This window comes from Microcebus murinus, chromosome 12 (genome assembly GCF_040939455.1).
Source record: "Microcebus murinus isolate Inina chromosome 12, M.murinus_Inina_mat1.0, whole genome shotgun sequence".
NCBI lineage: Eukaryota > Metazoa > Chordata > Mammalia > Primates > Cheirogaleidae > Microcebus > Microcebus murinus.
Window position 1 is genome coordinate 57,494,154 of NC_134115.1, and position 24,121 is coordinate 57,518,274.

The window sequence follows — 24,121 nt, forward strand, 5'->3', positions numbered from 1 at the left end:
AAATACAGTCAGCATAAGGACTAGCATTCTCCCTCCTCATTTTCATACATTGGTTTTGTTTGTTTTTTCAGGTGCCATGCTACTTCTCCTGGGCATTTCCACCCACAACTGGACCTCAGAGCAGCTGATCTTAGGCCAGAACTGGGAACCAGGAGCAAGCAGGCCTTAGTATTTGTGTCTCCACAAATACTTGACCTGCCTCTAACCTTGAGGGAACTCTTGTGTTCCCCTATGCCCTAAACAATCCCAGCCTTTGTGCCAACCCTCCAACCAGTCATTTGGAACTTTTTCCTGCAGGCTCTTGGTTATACAATACTCAAACCATTTTGCACTGGAATAATATTTATTTTTTTTCCTTGGCAAAAAGTCAAGTGCTACATTTTTAAAAACAGAAAATCTCAAACAATCAAACGCATTACCCATCACAGAAGAGGGTCTGGCAACAGTACAAAACATCCTACTTAAGATTTTTTTTTAAATATACAAGTCAGTTTAAAATGATAGAAGTTCTGTGAGAACTAAGAAATCTACAGCTTGTAGTTTAATAATAGAAAAAAAATTAAGACAATTAAAAGATCTGTAGCATCCAGCATTTTGCTTAATTCCCTGTTTATAGCACCTATTTCTCTAGGTTCAAAGATGAGAATTCCAGAACCTGTGGTGTATGCTGTGTACCACCAACTAGGGTGGACTTGGCTGTCTCCCCTCTCCAGCAGCCCCCCACCATGAAGAGGACACTCTTTTCCCCAATTTCCCCACTGACACCCAGAGAAGAGGGGGAAAACTGGGAGAGCAACTAAGAAATTGGGGTGCAGGAATAAATACGATTTTTCTTTTCCCCAGAATGGGATGTTGACAGAGAAGCAGAGTATGTGCTTAGAGGAGGAATTTGTGGGTAAGAATAGCTGTTATCGACATGATGTGTAAAAAAGCAGGGAACAAGTAGACATCACAGTTAAGCCTGGGAGTTTAAAAACCTCAGACTAGACAGTTCAAGGGAGGAACAGACACGTTACTAATCACATCGATGCTGTTACATGCACAACGATGCTGGCCGCAGGCCACCCCATCACCGTCACAGGGCTGAGCCAACAGAATAGGAGGGGTGGCTTCAACCCCAAGTCCCACTGCACTGAGAAAACAAACATTCCACGCATGAAGCACTCACTACACACAGATAAACCCCCTGCTCACTCCCACCCTCTTGGACTGAACTCAATTTGGAAAATAACAGCAAAATCTGTCAGGGAGTTTAGAAGAATGGCAAAGGAGAAGTTTCTCCTCAAAGCCAAGGGGACTGTATGTGAATCTAAGCAGATTTGAGACCCCCAAACTCCTGAAATACCACATCAGGTCTTGTTTGAGGGGAAGGAGAGGGAGGTTGAGATGGGGATGCTCTTTACCAAGTTCTATGAAGCCTTTTGCGGCCTCCAGAGCTGCCTCTGGATGGAGACTGATGTTTTAGGGGAGTGGCCACTGCCTAGGCAGATGGGAGCTTGGGAAGTAGAAGTGACTTGTACTTCTCACCTGGGGGACACACAGGTAGGAAGACAGGGCTGGATCACTTCAGAGTCCTGGCATGGGTGGCCCCAGGAAGCCTGCAATCTAACTCAAAGTGTTTTCTCAATGGTGATTTGTTTTCCTTTCTGTTTTTACTTCCTATTATCAGTGTTGTTAGACTTTAAAAAATAAGATACAGACTAGTCCCAGCGATGGACTCTGTGAATAAGGTTGTTTCTTTTATAAATATTTTAATTACAAGTAATCCTTACTCCAGGTAATTTCAGGGACACACAGTACCTACAGGCACACAAGTTCACACACACGCGTGCGCACACACACGGCTCCCAAACTTTCACAGAAAGTCTGACAGCAACCACGTAATTATAAAGGAGCCCTACCCCTCAAGAGTGAAGTAAGGGTGAGAATGACTATGCCATTTCAGCCTAAAGAAGCCAGAAAGGGGAGAGTGTGTGTCACTTAAAGAAAAAATACAAATAGGGATTAGCAACAATATTTGGTTGAAAAGCCAGAAAGAAAAAAAGATAGAAAAATTCTGATTACCAAAAGAGAAAAAAGAAAAAAACCTTCAGATTTCTGTACAGAGCTTCCTCCTATTAAGTGCCTAAACCATAGGCAAACTCTGGTGTTCCCACTAAAATACAAGAGCCTCACACAACTCAAAAAAAAAAAAAAAATCAAAATCAAAACAAACAAGGAAACTGAGGATGGAAGTTAGTGTAAATCTCTGCATTTTGGGAGAGAGTTAAGTTATCATTAACTCCAGAGCCCGGCATAGTTTCCATGGAGCCCTGAAGGGAGGGGACCTCCTGCCACAAACAGCTTCGTTCCGGACGAGTCGTAGCAGTGGGTGTAAACAGCATTGGGGAAGAAATCGATGTCTGAAAAGTAATTCCTCCAGGTTTCATCATGATTCTATGAGAAAAGAAAAGAGATTAAGGTTAGCACTTCTAGGCCATGGAACAGGAAACAGGGGAAGAAAGGACAGGAATGCTTTCTGGTCGCCTGAGAGGGTCCTATACCTAAAACCTGTTGTCAGCAGATTGGTTCTTAAGGGAATTGGGATCTCATTTTTCCAACTAAACATTAAAGTGGAACTGAGCAGGCTGAAGATTTGCTGCACAAGCTCAGGTCTTTTCAGGACAGTTGGAACCACACCTGTTAATGATTCACTGGCAGCCGTAGTGGGAGGTTCCTTATACTTCCTGCTCTATTACCAGTTGGGTGGAAACCTAGGTCAATCAGTGTGTTTTACTAGGCCTCAGTTTTTCCATGGGGAATAAGCAGACACAAAAGCAAAATTAGGGGAAAGTGGTGTATTACTGGGGGTGGGAAGATAGAGGGAAGACAATTTTTCTGTCATTGTCCAGCAACCATCTCAGGCAGGGGCTTACTCACCAGCCAGCCTTTGCCAGTGGTTAGTTTCAGATTCTCCCCTGCTAGTCTGGGCTTGGACCCATAACAAGCTGAGAGCCTCTCTTCCAGAAATCTCTGAGCTCGGATGTCATAGAACAGCAGGGAGCCCTGCCCTGTGCCCACGGTGATGATGTGCTCATAGAAACTCACTGACCGGATCCCTGAAAAATAACAAAGTTAAGTGCAAAGAGCTTGGCTATCTGCTAGCCTGAATTTTGCTCACGTTGAGTTTGCATTACATCCCCAAATAGCACATAGTGCTTTTTCAATGGCAAGTATAGCTCATGCAAAAGCAAAGAGAACCCTGATGCCACACTGCCCATCCATACACTAATAGGAAACCTCTAATAAGTCTAGGAGAAGTGCCAGATTCCTGATGATGCCCAAGATGCTTTTGGCCAAAGACCGTGAGTGTGCCTGGAACTTTCTTGCTGTCTCTCAACTCACTCTGGAGTCATTTTTCATCACTCCAAGCTCTTCTCCATTATATGTTTCCAACATATACTGCAATTCAGGGCAATCAGCACATTTATAAATCATTATATCAATAAGGATTCCCTGTATTTCCTAAAACCACTACTATGCCACTGCAAGAAGTCTTTATCTGGTATTAAGTGTATTATAAGGGTGGCAAAAAGCCCAGAACTTAAGTACCCAAAGGAGTGCTGTCTCTTACTCACAGTGAATTTAAGACAAATCACCTAATCACTCTGAGTCATAAAGAAAATACATCTGCTGCACCTGTGAATAAATAAGTGCATGGGCTATGAAGGTATCTTTTGGCACATAAGAAGAACTTGATAATATCTATGGAACCAAAATTTCCTTATTAGATATGAAAGTTACCTACATTATTGGTAACCAAAATCCCTTAAAACTTTCCAATGCACATATGGTTCCAGCCAAACCTATTTATTCCTTTCTCTACTACTCTCATTACATGCATTATTTTCTGTTCTAAAATGTGAATGTCTTAATTATAATTAAAAACAAACGTAGGCCCAGCACAGTGGCTCACGCCTGTAATCCTAGCACTCTGGGATGCCGAGGCAGGCAGATCACTCAAGGTCAGAGTTCAAAACCAGCCTGAGCAAGAGACCCCGTCTCTACTAAAAACAGAAAGAAATTAATTGGCTAACTAAAAATATATAGAAAAGGCTGGGCATGGTGGCTCACATCTGTAATCATAGCACTCTGGGAGGCCAAGGCAGGAGGACTGTTTGAGTTCAGGAGTTTGAGACCAGCCTGAGCAAGAGCAAGACCCCGTCTCTACTAAAAATAGAAAGATTTATTGAACAACTAAAAAAAAAAAAAAAAAAAAAAATATATATATATATATATATATATATATATAAAATTAGCCGAGTATGGTGGCACATGCCTGTAGTTGTAGTCTCAGTTACTTGGGAGGCTGAGGCAGGAGGATTGCTTGAGCCCAGGAATTTGAGGTTGGTGTGAGCTAGGCTGATGCCATGGCACTCTAGCCTGGGCAACAGAGTGAGACACTACCTCAAAAAAAAAAAAAATATATATATATATAAAATTAGCTGGGCATGGTGGCGCATGCCTGTAATCCCAGCTACTCGGGAGGCTGAGGCAGGAGGATCACTTGAGCCCAGGAGTCTGAGGTTACTGTGAGCTAGGCTGCCACCACAGCATTCTATCCTGGGCAACAGAGTGAGACTCTGTCTCAAAAAAAAAAAAAAAAAAAAGGCCGGGTGTGGTGGCTCACGCCTGTAATCCTAGCACTCTGGGAGGCTGAGGCGGGTGGATTGCTCGAGATCAGGAGTTTGAAACCAGCCTGAGCAAGAGAGAGACCCCATCTCTACTATAAATAGAAAGAAATTAATTGGCCAACTAATATATATATATAGAAAAAGTCAGCCAAGCATGGTGGCGTATGCCTGTAGTCCCAGCTATTCGGTAGGCTAAGGCAGGAGGATCGCTTAAGCCCAGGAGTTTGAGGTTGCTGTGAGCTAGGCTGACGCTATGACACTCACTCTAGCCTGGGCAACAAAGTGAGACTTTGTCTCAAAAAAAAAACAAAAAAAAAAACCTAAACCAAAAGTCATTTTTGCAATATCTGCATGGGAATAAATACTATTTGAAAGAGCTAAATTGTAATCCGTACTGTGTCTTTTAGGATTATCAGGATTAACACAGCCACATTTTTGTGCAAGAAAGGTGACCAAGCGAGGATAAAAGAAGAAAATACACTTTGTTAAACTGGATAATCTGGATTCTGGTCCCTGGCTATTCCCCCATCAAGCTATATAATACTGGGCAAATTATTTATTATAACTACTTTGGGTCTCAGTCTCAGCTGTAAAATGGGCTTAACACTATCTTTTTCTACCTGCTTTCCACAGGGTTCTTGGTAGGATAAAATGAGATGTCAGTAAAAGATATTCTGAAACCTTATATGTAAACTATAAATATAAGTGTTTTTTTTTCCCCACCAATAAAGAGTGAGGGTGCTCTTACAGAGAATCTGCTATAAAAGACTGGAGGCTGAAGCCTAAGTCACCTAGTGGTCAGAGCTAAACTCAGTATTTTCTTCAGCTTTACTGAGGTATAACCATTGTATAACACACTGTACATATTTAAAGTATACAATTTGAAGTTTGACATGTATACATCAAAGACACTATCACCACAATCAAAATAATGAACATATTCATCACCCCAAATGTTTTCTCATTCCCTCTGTAAACTTCTCCTTACCACACCATGCCATCCCTTAGCATGAACTGAATTTTAGTTTAGGCAGGGCCCCAGCAAAAAGTTACCACAGGACAGAAAGTAGGGCTCCCTGAAAGAACATGGAAACCACTAATATCCTGACTGGTGGTTTCTACCAAAGGCTTCTGTGGCCACATATTTTTCTGTAGTGCTTGATACTCTGTGGCCAGAGGCAGGTATATAAGTTCCCCTCTTGTGTTATCAAACACTTCCATGTGTTCCATACAGATTACTACACTTATTTGGAAAATGAATGTCAAAACCCACATGTGATGCAACCGTAGCACACTGGGACTCTTACCACTGCCTCGCTCCCGGGAGCACACAGACTTGACGTTGTAGGATGGCTGCCGTGGATCTAGGAAGGAGACGTGAGCCTGGGAGCCCACCGCATACACTGACCATTCACTGCCATAGGCCAGACACACGTTCTCACGGCAATACGGCAGTTTGGTGGAGAGGAGCTGAAAACAGAGAAAGGAGAGGTGCACCCATGGCATCACCAGAGAGTAAGGCAGGGGCGCTAGTCCCAGACTCCCACCTCTGTGGGCTTCCCACACACACAAGCCACGTAGAGTTAGAGACAAAGACAAGTCCTAATTAAGAAGATAACACCTTACTCTACCCTTTTGTATGTAGGAGAAAGAGAAGGTAACTATAATAACTAATAAGATGGAGGTACTGAAGAGGATAGGTTAGGGAAAAAGGAAAATCTGGAATAAATGATCAGAAGTACCGGGAAAGGACAAGGCCTACAGGTTGTTTCCAGGAATAACCCCAGGACACTAAAGCCAAGGTCCTACACTGTTCTCTCTGCCCAGAAATGCCACCACCCTCCTCACTGCTCTTCAGACAAAGGAGCTGATTGCTGCCTACCCTCAGCCCAACTCCTCAATTGAGTGGGAATTGTATAGTACAGAAAGCACACTCATAGGACTGGCTTCATCCCAGGTAACCCACATCAGCCGCAACCCTGGATCCTTGTTACTTAGCGAATCCTCAGTGGTCCACACTGCATGTAAGATACCATGCAAAGTCAGTGGCGCTCAAGGCTGCTGTGACATGAAGGAATAAAAAATTCCCAGAGTCCAGCCTCCTCTTGAGAAATTGCCTATCGCAGAACCAATAGGCAGCTAAGCCCTCTGGGAGAAAAAGGGGACAAATGGATCCCCATGTAGGTTTATCACTAGTAAATATAGGCTGACTCTCCCTTATCCAAAATGCTTGGGACCAGAAGCTTTTTTTTTCCAGAAGTTTTGACTTTTGCATTTTTTCACATCCTTGAATATGTGCACATATATAATGAGATATCTTGGGGATGGAACGCAAGTTTATTTTATTGGATTTTTTCTTTGAGACATAGTCTCACTTTGTTACCCAGGCTAGAGTGAGTGCCGTGGCATCAGCATAGCTCACAGCAACCTCAAACTCCTGGGCTCAAGCAATCCTGCTGCCTCAGCCTCCAGAGTAGCTGGGACTACAGGCATGCACCACCATGTCCACCTAATTTTTTCTAAATATTATTAGTTGGCCAATTAATTTCTTCCTATGTATAGTAGAGACAGGGTCTCGCTCTTGCTCAGGCTGGTTTCGAACTCCTGACCTCAAGCAATCCACCCGCCGCGGCCTCCCAGAGTGCTAGGATTACAGGCATGAGCCACCACACCCGGCCTATTTGATTTTTTTGAGACAGAGTCTCACTCTGTTGCCAGGGCTAGAGTGCCGTGGCATCAGCCTAGCTCACAGCAACCTCAAATTCCTGGGCTCAAGCAATCCTTCTGCTCCACCCTCCCAAGTAGCTGGAACTACAGGCATGCGCCACCATGCCCGGCTAATTTTTTTCTATATATTTTTAGTTGGCCAATTAATTTCTTTCCATTTTTAGTAGAGATGGGGTCTCACTGTTGCTCAGGCTGGTTTCTTTTCTTTTTTTTTTTTTTTTGAGACAGAGTCTTGCTTTGTTGCCTAGGCTAGAGTGAGTGCCGTGGTATCAGCCTAGCTCACAGCAACCTCAAACTCCTGGGCTCAAGTGATCCTACTGCCTCAGCCTCCCAAGTAACTGGAACTATAGGCATGCGCCACTATGCCCAGCTGATTTTTTCTACATATTTAGGTGGCCAATTAATTTCTATTTATAGTAGAGATGGGGTGTCGCTCTTGCTCAGGCTGGTTTCGAACTCCTGACCTCGAGCAATCTGCCTGCCTCAGCCTCCCAGAGTCCTAGGATTACAGTGTGAACCACGGCGCCTGGCCAGAGCGGTTTCTTTTTTGAGACAGTGTCTCACTCTGCCACCCTGGCTAGAGTGCCGTGGTATAAGCCTAGCTCACAGCAACCTCAAACTCCTGGGCTCAAGCGATCCTCCTGCCTCAGCCTCCCAAGTAGCTGGGACTACAGGCATATGCCACCATGCCGGGCTAATTTTTTCTATATACTTTTAGTTGGCCAATTAATTTCTTTCTATTTTCAGTAGAGACGGGGGTCTCGCTCTTGCTCAGGCAGGTCTCCAACTCCTGACCTTGAGTGATTTGCCTGCCTCGGCCTCTCAGAGAGCTAGGATTACAGGCCTGAGCCACAGCAACCTGTCTGTTTTCCAACTCCTGACATTGAGTGATCCTCCCGCCTCAGCCTCCTAGAGTGCTAGAATTATACACGTGAGCCACCGCGCCTGGCGGGAACCCAAGTTTAAATACGAATTTCATTTGTTTCATATGAACTTTAATACACATAGAGCAAAGGCAATTTCATATAAATTTTTTTTTTTTTTTTTTTTTGAGACAGAGTCTCGCTTTGTTGTCAGGCTAGAGTGAGTGCCGTGGTGTCAGCCTAGCTCATAGCAACCTCAAACTCCTGGCTCAAGCAATCCTGCTCCCTCAGCCTCTCGAGTAGCTGGAACTACAGGCATGGGCCACCATGGCCAGCTAATTTTTTCTATATATATTAGTTGGCCAATTAATTTCTTTCTATTTATAGTAGAGATGGGTTTCACTCTTGCTCAGGCTGGTTTCAAACTCTTGACCTCGAGCAATGTGCCTGCCTTGGCCTCCCAGAGTGCTAGGATTACAGGCGTGAGCCATCTCGCCTGGCCTCATACAATATTTTTAAAAATTTTGTGCATGGGCTGGGTGCTCTAGTAGATATCTATTAGCACTCTAATAGATAATGGTTATACATGCTAAGAAGAAGAATAAAGCAAGTAAAAGGAAATAAAAAATCTTCAAGGTTGAAATTTAGAAACAGTGATCAGGGAAGGTTTCACTGAAAAGATGACATCTGAAAGAGCTGAAGGCAGTAAAGAAAATGAGTCTAGGCCGGGCGAGGTGGCTCACACCTGTAATCCTAGCTCTCTGGGAGGCTGAGGCGGGCGGATTGCTCGAGGTCAGGAGTTCAAAACCAGCCTGAGCAAGAGCGAGACCCTGCCTCTACTATAAATAGAAACAAATTAATTGGCCAACTAATATATATACAAAAAATTAGCCAGGCATGGTGGCGCATGTCTGTAGTCCCAGCTACTCGGGAGGCTGAGGCAGCAAGATCGCCTGAGCCCAGGAGTTTGAGGTTGCTGTGAGCTATGTTAATACCACGGCACTCACTGTAGCCTGGGCAACAAAGTGAGACTCTGTCTCAAAAAAAAAAAAAAAAAAAAAAATTTTGTGCATGAAACAAAGTTTGTGTGCACCGAACCATCGAAAGGAAAGTTGTTAGGTATGGAATTTTCTATTCGTGGCTTCATCTTGGCACTTATAAAGTTTCGCATTTAGAAGCCTTAAAGATCTCGGATTAGGGATGCTCAACCTATATTATAAATTGTTAATAAATCCTTTTCTCATTACCTTACATAATTATTTCAGAGATGGTTTATCTTAATTTGATTGACCTTCAGTTCCCAGTGGTGTCTAACATTTAGGTCTTCCTGCCCTTACAACATGCCACGTAGTTGATAATTATAGATTACTCTAAACTATAATTATCGCAAATATTTAAGTATTGTGGACTGGAGAACTGCTAGTTAAAGGAGCCTCTCAGGAAGCCCTTGCAATCTGAAAGAATCACCTGCTCTGATCTTTTTAAAAGATTTTCCTTTCAAGAGAGGCATGCCAGACTCAGAATTTCATGTACTGTGTAATAACATTCCCAGCATATTGGAGAATTGGTGTTTTGGACAAGAATGAAAAGGGTCAAGGAGAATTCACATTTTTTTTTTTTGGAGACAGGGTCTCACTTTATCACCCAGGTTGCTCACAAACTTCTGGGCTCAAGCTATCTTCCCACCTCAGCCTCCTGAGTAGCTGGGATTACAGGTACAAAGAATTAATGTGTTCTCTGACATGGAGAACCTAATATATGGGTAAAAGAAATGAAAAAAAAATATAATAAAATTATAAAAAAAGTAATAATAATAAAAAAGAATTAATGTGTTGTAACTATGTGGTAAATTATTATGTAAAATCACCAAGTCATGTTAATCACACCTTAGAAAGTGTATTTTCAGCCTTCCAGAGATGAAAGTAGCCATCCAGAGATACTGCTCCCAATTCCTGCAAGAGTAATGAAAGAGGTTATATTCCGATCTGTAGTAACTAATTTACAATAGAAAGCAGGGGAAGATCCTGAAGGTCAGGGTCCTTTATTCCTATCCCACGAGGATGATCCCAGCAGGGGTGCCAGTAATCATCAAGCCCACAGCCTCATCCTACGGAATGCAGCTGGACAGCATATTAAACTGAGGCTGCAGCAAGAACACAGGTATCCATGTTCAAAAAATCCTTACTATGCAATCATCCCCATGACATCCTGTTGAAGAGCTAGAGCAGAGCACACACATGAAGGACACTTTCATAAGTCTCAGATGAGAGCATCTATGAGTGGAGGTTCTAATGTAGAAGAATGAATGTACCCTTAGGCCATAAATACGGATGGCAGATAGAAGCTAAGGGAGCTGCCCTTCAAACTGTGGCCTGTCCAGATTTTGGAGAAAGCTTTCTCTGGCTCTGGGTCTATATCCAAACACTCACTTTTATTAAAACCTCAGTGTCAGGAGATTTGACTCAGTGGTTAGGTAAGCCTTGGTGGCAGTGTGAAGGGAAAGAAGGCAGTGAAGAATGAAAAGAAACTGAATACCAAAGAGTGATTGCTTACAGAGGCAAGTATGAAAATCAAGCCCAAAATAGAGCACGTGCAAAAGTATGTGCAAATGAGACAGTCAAATCAGAGTGGTCCTGGGGAAACTGTGAGGTTGACCCACAAATATAGTCACTCAGAGAAATACTGCCAAATGTGTTTCACAGCCTCAGTTATAATTTCTCACCAGCATCCCTCAGACTTTAAGAGGTGCTCTGTGGGCACAGAACCAAACTATGTAGCACAGTGACTTGAGAAGTGGAAAGGGGAGTGCATCTCAAGACATAAGCAAGAGGAATAGCTTCAGGGATCCCTTGATGAGTTCATACCTTGTTCTTGTTGTTGAAGGCCAGAGCCCGGACCTTGCAGTTGTCAGGGTTTGTGTCCTCCTTGGGGATATCCTTTAAGGCCTTGTGAGTGATGTGAGCATACACAGGGACTCGTGACACATTGTGTCTCGCATCGCTTTTGGTCAACACATCATCTGTCACCTCCCAGAGTCCCATAGAACCATCACGTGAACCTGCAAGCCAGGGAGACCACAGATGTCAGATATACTCAACCCTCCATGGGATAATCCCAGAGAGGTCAAGGTGGGCTTTCATAACTTTTTTTTTTTGAGGAGTTTGTTCAAGTTATTTTTATGCAGTGTGCTCTTGTGCAAGTTAACAAAATTCCCATGACCCTTGGAATCCTCATTTTTCAATGAGAATAATAAAAGGCCACAAGGCCTGGAAGCAAAAGGGAACTAATAGGGGCAAAACACCTGGATCAGAAGCAACATAGCTGTCACTCTGATGCTATTCTTTTCTTCTTTCTCCAGCTTCTCAGGATCACCTCCTCACCTCACCTCAATCTAACTCTGGAAATACTGGATATGGGGTAGGTTATCGAATGTTGCCAGAAGGCTCAAATTACACCACCTACATCTCAATTGGGAAGGGCTTACTGTATCGTGACTCCCCTCTGGGTCCAAGTACCCATTTATGATGTCCAGGCAGAAACACAGCTCCTGACACATAGAAGGCACTGGGAAATGGTCAAATGAATGCGTGGATCTGGTATGGGGAGACAATAAATCCTGGGAGAGCTGTTTAGGGGGACGACTAGTTGTCTTCACGGAAAACACTATTATCATCAGGGTGACCAAAGCAGATATCATAGGCAGGGGGCGGAGTAAGAGGCTCCAGTTTGGGGAGTGCTGCCAAGCTTCGCAGATCAGGAGCAGTGGACACGGCCTGTGGTCCCTGAAGCTGATGGCTGACTTGAATTCTTCCAGGGCTTCTTTCCTGGGCCATAGATCCCTCTGAGCCCACTCGCCTTTCCATATTGTTGTGTGCCCCTCCTGTCCCTCCTCAAGTCCTGGGGGAATCACAACACTGCTGTAGGGGGGGTGGTTGGTCCACCTCTTAGTGGTGGTACCGTGATTCCAACACTACCACGGACTCTTCATAGGCTGGCACCTCAAAGGCGTCATTGTTCCATGCATTGCCTGAGGCCCTTGGACTCTCGGACTACATGGATTGGAGCCGGAGCCGGAGCCAGAGCCCCCATTCCAGAAAACAGGTTAGGAGGCAGGCAAACAAGAAGAAGCCACCCAAGGCGAGAAAGAAATAAGCAACAGGGGCGAAGTCCGGCCGTACGCCCAGCAAAGCCAGCCCCAGGAGCAGGGAGGCGCAGCACAGGAAGATAAATGGCTTCTCCAGTCTCCTCCACAAGTGGCTTGGCACCATGGCCCTCCCAGGCTCCCTGTCTGACCTGGTCTTCCCCTTTTCTCCACAGTCAGCCCATGCTCCAGCCCAAAAGCGGCCTGTCGGGAGTCCCCAGAACGCTGTAAAGCAAGGAGCCGCAGACCCCCTCCTCACACCTCTGTCCCGATCCCAGGACCCTCCGCCCCCGCACCTGGCCCAGGAGTTCCTCATAACTTTTCTGTTTGTACATCCTCCTTCTATGTGCTGAAGCTTTGGTCAAGTGGCCCACCCTAAACACAGAGCAGTAGGCATTTTTTTTTTTTTTTTTTTGAGACAGAGTCTCACTTGGTTGCCCAGGCTAGAGTGCCGTGGTATCTATCAGTCTAGCTCACAGCAACCTCAAACTCCTGGGCTCAAGAGATTCCTACTGCCTCAGCCTCCCGAGTAGCTGGGACTACAGGCATGCACCACCATGCCTGGCTAATTTTTGGGTTTTTTTGTATATATACATTTTTAGTTGGTCAATTAATTTCTTTCTATTTTTAGTAGAGACAGGGTCTCACTCGGGCTGGTTTAGAAATCCTGACCTGGAGCAATCATCCCACTTCGGCCTCCCAGAGTGCTAAGATTACAGGCATGAGCCACCACGCCCGGCCAAGCAGTAGGCATTTTAATAGCTATACTAAGAGAACTATTCAACTAAGGCCTATGAGCTAAAATATAGCCTTTAAGCTTAAAACGGTTGGTGGAATTTTTAAAAAAGAGAACTTCATGTAGTTTGATAAAGCTCAGTAACTTTCCAGGCTAAATGCTTAGGTCACTTTGCATACATCCACCGCTGACTTCTAGTAGGCAGTAGTGTTTGGGAGCCCTCACTCTGGATTAGTGGTACTTAATCACTTTTGAGCCTTGGACCCCTTTGAGAGACTCAGGAATGTTACAGGTGCTTTCTCTAGAAAATTACACATAAATACCACATTTTACATTCAATTTCAGGGAAGGTCCATGGGCACCCTTAAGGCTTTCCATGGACCCACAGGAACCACAATCTCTTATTAAGAATGATTGTTCTAGGCTGGGCACGGTGGCTCATGCCTGTAGTCCTAGCACTCTGGGAGGCCGAGGCAGGTGGATTGCTCAAGGTCAGGAGTTCGAAACCAGCCTGAGCAAGAGCGAGATCCCATCTCTACTATAAATATAAAGAAATTAATTGGCCAACTAATATATATAGAAAAAATTAGCTGGGCATGGTGGCACATGCCTGTAGTCCCAGCTACTTGTGAGGCTGAGGCAGGATTGCTTGAGCCCAGGAGTTTGAGGTTGCTGTAAGCTAGGCTGACGCCACGGCACTCACTGTAGCCTGGGCAACAAAGCGAGACTCTGTCTCAAAAAAAAAAAAAGAATGATTGTTCTACATAAAATGAATGTTTAAAAAAGTGAGTCATTTTCTTTATTGAACAAATTACTTAAAAAACCAAGAACACTTCTTTGTATTGAGCCCTGTATACACTGTTGGTGGCAAACTAAAAATGGTATCTTTCTGGAGTACAACTGAGCAATCTGCAACAAAACTCTGAAAGTATATATTCCCATCTAGGAATAATACACTATAAAGATGTTTATTCAGAACAATCTATATATTTGACAGTAGGGCTATGTTATAGACATAAAATGGAGTATCAAGAACCACTATGTAATCCCAGCGCTCTGGGAAGCAAAGGTGAGAGAATGGCTTGAGGTCAAGAGTCCAAGACCAGCCTATGCAGGAGCAAGACCCCCATCTCTAAAAAAGAAAGAAAAAAAAAAAGAACCACAAAAAAAGATTGTTTTAAAATTCCTTTTCCAGTGCTTGCTTTGGCAGCACATATACTAAAATTGGAATGATACAGATAAGATTAGCATGGCCCCTGCAAATTTATTTTTTAATTTACATATAAAAAAACAGGCTGGGCGTGGTGGCTCATGCCTGTAATCCTGTAACTCTGGGGGGCCGAGGCGGGCGGATCGTTCAAGGTTAGGAGTTCGAGACCAGCCTGAGCAAGAGCAAGACCCCCATCTCTACTATAAATAGAAAGAAATTAATTGGCCAACTAATATATATAGAAAATATTAGCCAGGCATGGTGGTTGATGCCTGTAGTCCTAGCTACTTGGGAGGCTGAGGCAGCAGGATCGCTTGAGCCCAGGAGTTTGAGGTTGCTGTGAGCTAGGCTGACGCCATGGCACTCACTGTAGCCTGGGCAACAAAGCGAGACTCTGTCTCAAAAAAAAAAAAAAAAAAAAGAAGCTAGTCTGACGCCACAACACTCTAGCCAGGGCAACAGAGTGAGCCTCTGCAATCAATCAATCAAGAAAAAAAAATATTCCTTTTCCAGTAAAGTTATTTGCCAAATCTCCTTTGAGACCAGAAGGTGCCCTCCTAACACTACAAATCTCTTAAAATTCCAGGGCTCATGCAATCACCTGCCTCAGCCTTCTGGAACTACAGGTGCATACCACCACACCCAGCTAATTTTTATCTTTTTTAATGTTTTTATTTTTTTTATTTTTTATTTTTTTGAGACAGAGTCTCGCTTTCTTGCCTAGGCTAGAATGAGTGCAGTGGTGTCAGCCTAGCTCACAGCAACCTCAAACTCTTGGGCTCAAGCGATCCTCCTGCCTCAGCCTCCCGAGTAGCTGGGACTACAGGCACGAGCCACCATGCCCAGCTGATTTTTATATTATATATATTAGTTGGCCAATTAATTTCTTTCTATTTTTTATGGTAGAGACGGGGTTTCGCTCAGGCTGGTTTTGAACTCCTGACCTTGAGTAATCCGCCCGCCTCAGCCTCCCAGAGTGCTAGGATTACAGGCGTGAGCCACCTCGCCCGGCCTGTTTTTATTTTTTTTGAGACAGAGTCTCACTGTTGCTTGGGCATGGTGTCAGCCTAGCTCACAGCAACCTCCAACTCCTGGGCTCAATCAATCCTCCTGCCTCAGCCTCCTGAGTAGCTGGGATTACAGGTGTGCAGCACCACGCCAGGCTAATTTTTTCTATTGTTAGTAGAGACAGGGTCTCACTCTTGCTCAGGCTGGTCTCAAACTCCTGAGTTCAAACTATCCTCCCACCTCAGCCTCCCAGAGTGCTAGGATTACAGGTGTGAGCCACCGCGTCTAGCCCACCCAGCTAATTTTTAAACTTTTGTTTTTAGAGATGGGGTCTTGCTACATTGTTCAGGCTTGTCTTGAACTCCTGGCTTCAAGTGATACTCTCACCTTGGCCTCCCAGAATGCTGGGATTACAGATGTGAGCTACCACATCTGGCCTAATTTTGATTTATGACTATATTTCTTTATTAGATTTGTTTTCCCTTCCAGCTGCTTTCTATTGCTCACTTAAAAAAAAAATTTTAAACAGTCACACCAGAAGAATACTGCTTTGTTACGAATCCAAAAGAGGTTGGGCATGGTGGCTCATGCCTATATCCCAGTGCTTTGGGAGGCTAAGGTGGGAGGATCACTTGAGGCCACAAATTCAAGATCAGTCTGGGCAACATGGTGAAACAGGAGAAAGCAGATAGATATGTATTTAAATCCTGGCTCCATCTGTCACTACTCATGTAGTCACCAGGTAAGTTATAATAACCTCTCTGAATCTAAATGTTCTCATCTGTGAATGAGGCTAATAATGCAAACCTTCTAGTATTGTTCTGAGGGTTACATAAGATAACATATGTAAACTACTTAGTTTAATGACCATTATACTATTTTTCTTGGGAATTTAGAAGGAGGACTGTATTATTATTATTTTTTTTGAGACAGAGTCTCGCTTTGTTGTCCAGGCTAGAGTGAGTGCCATGGTATCAGCCTAGCTCACAGAACCTCAAACTCCTGGGCTCAAGCAATCCTTCTGCCTCAGCCTCCCGAGTAGCTGGGACTACAGGCATGCCACCATGCCTACAGGCACCACCATGCCCAGCTAATTTTTTTCTATATATATTAGCTGGCCAATTAATTTCTTTCTATTTATAGTAGAGATGGGGGTCTCGCTCTTGTTTAGGCTGGTTTCGAACTCCTGACCTTGAGTGATCCACCGGCCTCAGGCTCCCAGAGTGCTAGTATTACAGGCGTGAACCACTGCGCCTATCTATGGGTACTTAGCAAAGCTGGTTAGCATTCTGAGCCAACTTTCTGGGCTGCTGTGGGTACTCAAAAAGCATTCATAGGCTGGCAGGATGGCTTACACCTGTAATCCTAGCGCTCTGGGAGGCCGAGGCAGGAGGATTACTTGAGGTCAGGAATTTGAGACCAGCCTGAGTGAGAGTCAGATCCTGTCTCAACTTAAAATAGAAAAATTATCTGGGTGGTATGATGTGCACCTATAGTCTCAGTTACTCAGGAGGATGAGGCAGGAGCTTCACTTAAGCCCAGGAGTTTGAGGTTGTTGTGAGCTAGGCTGACACCACGGCACTCTACGCAGGGTGACAAAAGCAGACTGTCTAAAAAAAAAATTGTATATCTCTAGGTTAATTTCATTACACTCATTTATCTATATCTATATATGTTTATTTATATATATTTTTTCTGGCTATTTTAACCACTGGAAAAGAAATTCCCCCATTTATCAACAAGAAATTTAATGCCACACAGTAGTACAGTAAATGATAATTGCTTCTAATACTTTGGAGAACACATCAAGTTTTCCAGAACACTTTCACAATCATATCTCAATGAAGCCCCAAGAAAACGTTTCAGCTAACATGCTACCACACATGTTTTTGGAGCAAGGCAGAGAGAGTATGAACAATAGAGGAAATATGCTAGTATTTCTACTATACAGAGACTGGCTGGACACAATGGCCCATGCTTGTACTTCTAGCACTTTGGGAGACTGAGGTGGGAGGATTGCTTTGAGGCCAGGAGTTCAGGCTACAGGACCAATAATGTATCCAAAGACACATGGTAAGTCAGAGAAAGCCAATATTAGAAACAACATTTTCTGGCTCCTGGCCAATGGTCTTTCTATTTACTAGGCTATTTCCTATCCCACTACTGTCCACTTTCAGTCTCTATCCCTCCCTCCCTGCCACACCAAAAGCCCCCTATAAAAGGGCAACTTTACCAGACACTGCCATCGTGTCGCTGATCCATGCAATGGAAAAGATCCAGTCTTTGTGTCCATCCTTGGAGAGAAGAGAGTGACAGGTACAGGGAGGAAAACAGAAAACAAATTAGTGAAATAAGGTTTGTAATGAACTCTCCTGAAAAGTATACAAGTGTGACTAAAAATATCTTTGTAAAAATTACAACTCCGATCGCTGGTGACCTCAACCCACAGGGCATGATCCTACAATCTTTAGCTTCTATCTTGAGGAGCTCAAAGCTGAAATGAAACTGGCATTACTGTGGGTAATAAACATGTCTGGTGAACACATAGCTCTGGGCTTCTACCTCTGGGTCCTATCTTCTGTCTGGAACGCTCTTCCTCCAGCTATCTGCATGGCTTGTGCCCTTATTTCCTTTAAGTCTCTCTGCTCAAATATCATGTAATCAATGAAGCTTTGTCTATCCTCTGAAACAGCATCTTCTGCCTCATTCACTATCCCTTTAGCCTGCCTTTACTCTTCTCCATGGCACTTACCAAACTCTGATATATTACTGGTAAGTATTTATTGGTTTATATTAATATTTTGGTTTCTATGTCACCCTCCACTAGAATGCAGCCTTCAAGAGGATAGGAGGTTTATCTGTTTCATTCACTGCTGTGTCCTCGGTGTTTAAAACAATGCCTACCCATAGAAGACTCAGCAAATGGTTACTGAATGAATGATTTAATAAACTTTGCTCTCTGACTGTGGGTAGTGGGAGATACCTGGACACTGTGGATTCAAACAACAACCCACTGCTGTTGGCTCCTCCGGTGTGCTGCCTACCCCTTTATCAAACATACCCTAGGCCTTATGAGGAGTCCAGTTCTCACTCTGACAGCTCCAACTCCACACTTCACCCCCATGTCCCTGGAGTCAGCAGAAATCTAGAGGAAACTACCCCTTTCCAGGTGAGCTGGTGGGAGAAGGGTCTAACTACTGGGCCCTATTTAAAAACAAAGGCTGGCTGGGCGAAGTGGCTCACACCTGTAATCCTAGCATTCTGGGAGGCCGAGGCAGGAATATCGCTCAAGGTCAGGAGTCCAAAACCAGCCTGAGCAAGAGTGAGACCCTGTCTCTACTATAAATAGAAAGAAATTAATTTGCCAACAATATATATAGAAAATATTAGCCGGGCAGGGTGGCACATGCCTGTAGTCCCAGCTACTCAGGAGGCTGAAGCAGAAAGACTGCTTGAGCCCAGGAGTCTGAGGTTGCTGTGAGCTAGGCTGATGCCATGGCACCTTAGCCCAGGCAACGGAGTGAGACTGTCTCAAAGAAAAAAACAAGAAACAAAAAACAAGGCTACCTTTAAGTACAATCTATTGGGAAAACTTACATCTCCCACACACACAGGATCTAGTGTAGGCAATCGATAGATGGCAAGACTGTTGGGGTTATCTCCTCCAGTGGCTAACAGTGTTCTAGAGGGATTCAGCTCGATGGCATGGATACCACAGCCCTGCTGGGTCACACCTCCAGGCTCCCGGTCTTTCAGAATGGGGATCTTGGTGATCTGGCTTGTCTGGACATCCACTACAAACAGCTACAAGAGAAAAAGCACACAGAAGCAGAACAGAGTTCTTATTTAATGTGGCTGATGCTGGGTACAAACCTCCATTTGCTCGATTATCTACTAAACATTTAATTAATGTCTACTACATGTTAGACCCTGGGAATTATTAAAGACATTGTCAGGGTTATTAAACAAATAAACATGAAAATAAGCAAGTATAATGTTAGAGACAGATATTATATAATATGCCACATGAACACAAGACCAGGAAGTGCTAAATTCTGCCTGGGATTCACAGAAAACTTCAAAGAGGCCGTGCATTAGGTTATGGACACAAAGAGTCAGATCAAAACAGTTTTCCCAGGCTGGGCGCGGTGGCTCAAGCCTGTAATCCTAGCACTCTGGGAGGCCGAGGCGGGCGGATTGCTCGAGGTCAGGAGTTCAAAACCAGCCTGAGCAAGAGCAAGACCCCGTCTCTACTATAAATAGAAAGAAATTAATTGGCCAACTAATATATATATATAAAATTAGCCGATCCACATGAGTAGAGTTTATATTAAGAAAAAAATAAAAAAAATAAAAATAAATAAAATAAAATTAGCCGGGCGTGGTGGCGCATGCCTGTAGTCCCAGCTACTCGGGAGGCTGAGGCAGAAGGATTGCTTGAGCCCAGGAGTTTGAGGTTGCTGTGAGCTAGGCTGACGCCACGGCACTCACTCTAGCCTGTGCAACAAAGCGAGACTCTGTCTCAAAAACAAACAAACAAACAAAAAAAACAGTTTTCCCTCAGATTGGGCATAATTTATATATCTAAGCCTCATGTATCCACCCAGAAACTTGTAAACAAAACACAATATCGAGAACACATCACAGCCACTGTTAAACATACCTATTAATGTTATTAGGTTTTCTGCAATGACTAGAGAGACACAATAAAAGTTATTATACCAGCCTGAGCAAGAGGGAGACCCCATCTCTACTATAAATAGAAAGAAATTAGCTAAACAACTAAAAATAGAAAAAATTAGCCGGGCATAGTGGCGCGTGCCTGTAGTCCCAGCTACTTGGGATGCTGAGGCAGAAGGATCACTTGAGCCCAGGAGTTTGAGGTTGCTGTGAGTTAGGCTGATGCCACGGAGCTCTAGCCCAGCAACAGAGTGGACTCTGTCTCAAAAAAAAGAAAAAAAAAAAGAGTTATTATACCTACTGCCACTATCACACTCCCCCATTCTGTCCTACACAACCCTGCTTCTGCCTGAAGTGCTGTCCTCCAACTCATTTTTTTTTTTTGTTTTTTGTTTTTTTGTTTTTTTTTAAGGTACATTTCAGAAGTGAATCATTTTTTTTTATTATTCTGATAAGCAATATTGGAATAAAAACTCCAATTCTTTATTCTCCAAGAATCAACTCAGGGCCGGGCGCAGTGGCTCACGCCTGTAATCCTAGCACTCTGGGAGGCCGAGGTGGGCGGATTGCTCGAGGTCAGGAGTTCAAAACCAGCCTGAGCAAGAGCAAGACCCCGTCTCTACTATAAATAGAAACAAATTAATTGGCCAACTAATATATATAGAAAAAATTAGCCGGGCATGGTGGGGCATGCCTGTAGTCCCAGCTACTCTGGAGGCTGAGGGAGAAGGACAGCTTGAGCCCAGGAGTTTGAGGTTGCTGTGAGCTAGGCTGACGCCATGGCACTCACTCTAGCCTGGGCAACAAAGCGAGACTCTTGTCTCAAAAAAAAAAAAGAAATGTTTCAGGTAAAGGATCAATCTTAGAGGAAGGGCACCCAACAGACTTTATTATTAAACTCTTCATGTGATTCCATGATTCATCCCTTATTCACTCATTCATTTGCCAGTACTGTTCTATTAATAAGTGCTACAAACACAACTTCATAGAGAAATAATCTCTATCCTCATATACCTTATAGCCTGGAAGCTGAATTAAAATTCCATCAGCAATTCTCATGGTAAAGGCAAACCATGTCAAACCTTTACATAAATAAAGCTACTGTTTACACAGGAGGAGATCTATGAAAGGAGAAACTAGATGGGTCTTAGGTTTAAGATAAAAAAAGGAATGGAGGAGTAGCTAGAATAAAGTGCCAGACAGGGTGGAGGGAGAACTATTCTCAAATCTGTAACATAAGAGCTCCACAACTACTTAAAAGCAGCAGACTTCCTGCCTGACTGGCACCATTGTTGTTACATCCCACAGGCATTTTAAACTCAAGGTGTCTAAAACAAATTATCTTGCTCCTCAAATTGCTCATTTCCCTAATGCCACCATTATCTGCCCTGTCACCTAAGCTGGGGTTTTATCCCAGAGTACTCCTTCTGCCTCAATTCCAACATCCAATCAATCAGCTAGTCTGCCTAAATATTCTCACAGCTGCTCCTTCCTCTACATCCTCACTCTCATCACCTCTCCCTTGGAAAACCACAATTCGTCTTTGTGCCTTCAGGCAAGGCCACCATCAAAATTGTTCTCTATATTAGAAACAGAGACATCTTCCTAAAAATGGAAATCCTCCCAGCCAGTCTCCAGTTGAAAAACATCCAATGGCTCCCCTTCACCTAAAGCCAAGCTCCTTAGCATGGCATTAAGACCACGTTCAGGGCTGGGCAGTGGCTCATACCTATAATCCTGGCACTTTGGGAGGCTGAGGTGGGAGAATTGCTTGAGCCCAGAAGTTGGGGACCAGCCCAGGTAACATAGTAAGACTGTGTCTCTACTAAAATAATTTTTTAAAATTAGCTGGGCGCAGTGGCATGCACCTGTAGTCCTAGCTACTTGGGAGGGTGAGACAGGATCACTTGTGCCCAGGAGTTTGAAGCTGCAGTCAGCTGTGATTGTGCCATTCCATTCCAGTCGGGGCAACAAAGTGAGACACTTTCTCACTTAAATAAAAAAGGCTCTGCTCAATCCAGCCCCTGTCTATCTTCACACCTTACCATGAAATAACTGCTTCTAACTATTACATATGCACGATTCTTCAACGAAATACAATTATTTTGTTTCATGTTCATGCTGTTCACAATGCTCGAAATGCTTTCTTTCTTTCTTTTTTTTTTTTTTTTGAGACAGAGTCTCACTTTCTTGCCCAGGCTAGAGCAAGTGTCGTGGTATCAGGCTAGCTCACAGCAACCTCAAACTCCTGGGCTCAAGCAATCCTCCTGCCTCAGCCTCCTGAGTAGCTGGGACTACAGGCATGCGCCACCATGCCTGGCTAATTTTTTTTCTAGATATGTTAGTTAGCCAATTAATTTCTATTTATAGCAGAGACAGGGTCTTGTTCTTGCTCAGGCTGGTTTCGAACTCCTGATCTAGACCAATCCGCCCGCCTCGGCCTCCCAGAGAGCTAGGATTACAGGCGTGAGCCACCACACCAGGCCTCGAAATGCTTTCTTTTACTCTTTCCTTTACCTGGCCAACATGAGCTTATTTTTTATGATTCAGTTCAGACATGTCCTTCTAGAATATTCTCTAAACATCCAGGATGAGTAAGTACTCCTCTTACAGGCTCCCAAGATACCCCTCTCTGCCCACAATAGTATACCATATCATACTGATTTAAAATATTTACTTGTCTGTCTTCCCTATTAAGCTAATTACTCCCTCCCAATTTCAAGAGCAGAGCATTTATCTTAATTGGTTTTATAATCTTGCCCCAGAAATGCCAAGCTACTTAGTAAGTACTTGTAATAGCCACTTTTCAAGGGGGGCCTACGCAACCTCTTTCCACACCCCTGTGAGGCTGAGACCTCATAGCTGTTTATTTGATATAAACTCAGATGCCCAGATCACAGCACAGTCTAGGGGAGCTCCTGGCTCAGGGAGAACCTGTCCAAGGCTAGATTAGACTAGGCTGTTCAAATTCTCTCAGGAATGTAGAACTGTGGGTGGCACTAGACTAAATGCCTGGGTGGCATTTTTACCAGTCATTCTTCAGAGAAAATATAAGAGAGGAAGCATGGACATTCTTGGTTCCTAGCGGCTTTCCAACTCCTGGTTCTGTTTCATTCTGAGATCCAGGAATATCTCCTGCTTTTGGGGTTTGTGAATTAGTCCTTCCAATAAATGTCAGTCAGTGGATGTCTTACCCTTTTAAACAAGTGATCCCTAACCAGATAGCCCTCAAAACATTAACTGAAGCAAAATTAACTGCTCGCTCACATGTTTGTGCTGTGTGGGACAATGCATCCTTAACATCTTAGCTTATGGACCAGTGATTCCCAAACTATTATCAAAATAACCTGGGAAATTATCTAAAAAAAAAAAAAAAAGCTCATTCCTCCATTAGAAATTTCTGAGTTTGCATATTTATTACAGCACTATTCACAATAGCCAAGATACAGAACCAATCTAAGTGTTCATCAATGGATGAATATATACACAAAATGTAGTATACAATGGAATTACTATTCAGCCACAAAAAAGTATAAAATCCTGACATTTGCAACAACATGCATGAACCTAGAGGTCATGTTATTTAAGTTTAAATGACAAAGTACATAAGCAAAGTACAGAATGACAAATACCACATGATCTTACCCATATATGAAATCTAAAAAGTTGATCTCATAGAATTAGAATAGAATAGTGGTTACAAGAGGCTGGGGTAGGGAGAGGTTGGTAAATGGGTACCAAGTTAAAGTTAGATACGAGGAATAAGTTTTGGTATTACATTGCACAGAAGAGTGATTATAGTCAACAGAAAGTATTACATACTTCAAAATAGCTAGAAGAGTTTTGAATGTTCTCACCACAAAGAAATGTTTGAGGTGACAGATACGCTAATTACCCTAATTCGATCATTACACAATGTATATATGCACCAAAACATTACACTATACCCCATAAATATATGTAATTATTATGTGTCAATTAAACACCATATTAAAGCCAAGCGTGGTGGCTCACAACTGTAATCCTAGCACTGTGGGGGGCTGAGGCAGGAGGATAGCTTGAGGCCAGGAGTTCGAGACTAGC

The 24,121-nt window shown here is 43.5% G+C and overlaps 1 protein-coding gene and 2 pseudogenes across 3 annotated transcripts in view; 1 reads left to right on the top strand and 2 right to left on the bottom strand.

The window, feature by feature from the left end:
• Positions 1-324: 324 nt before the first annotated feature.
• Positions 325-24,121, bottom strand: part of DCAF12 (DDB1 and CUL4 associated factor 12) — a 47,305-nt gene continuing 23,508 nt past the window's right edge. For all 3 annotated transcript variants that reach the window (XM_076008802.1, XM_076008804.1, XM_076008803.1), the window contains exons 3-9: positions 18,956-19,162; positions 17,592-17,652; positions 11,128-11,321; positions 10,150-10,215; positions 5,981-6,143; positions 2,920-3,098; positions 325-2,436 (exon numbers count right to left, since the gene is read on the bottom strand). In XM_076008802.1, the coding sequence (XP_075864917.1) occupies positions 2,278-2,436; positions 2,920-3,098; positions 5,981-6,143; positions 10,150-10,215; positions 11,128-11,321; positions 17,592-17,652; positions 18,956-19,162 (1,029 nt within the window). In that variant the 3' untranslated portion in view covers positions 325-2,277. The remainder of the gene's footprint in view (positions 2,437-2,919; positions 3,099-5,980; positions 6,144-10,149; positions 10,216-11,127; positions 11,322-17,591; positions 17,653-18,955; positions 19,163-24,121) is intronic.
• LOC142874291 (transmembrane protein 139 pseudogene) lies at positions 11,328-13,670 on the bottom strand (annotated as a pseudogene).
• Positions 14,335-14,401, top strand: LOC142874678 (uncharacterized; annotated as a pseudogene).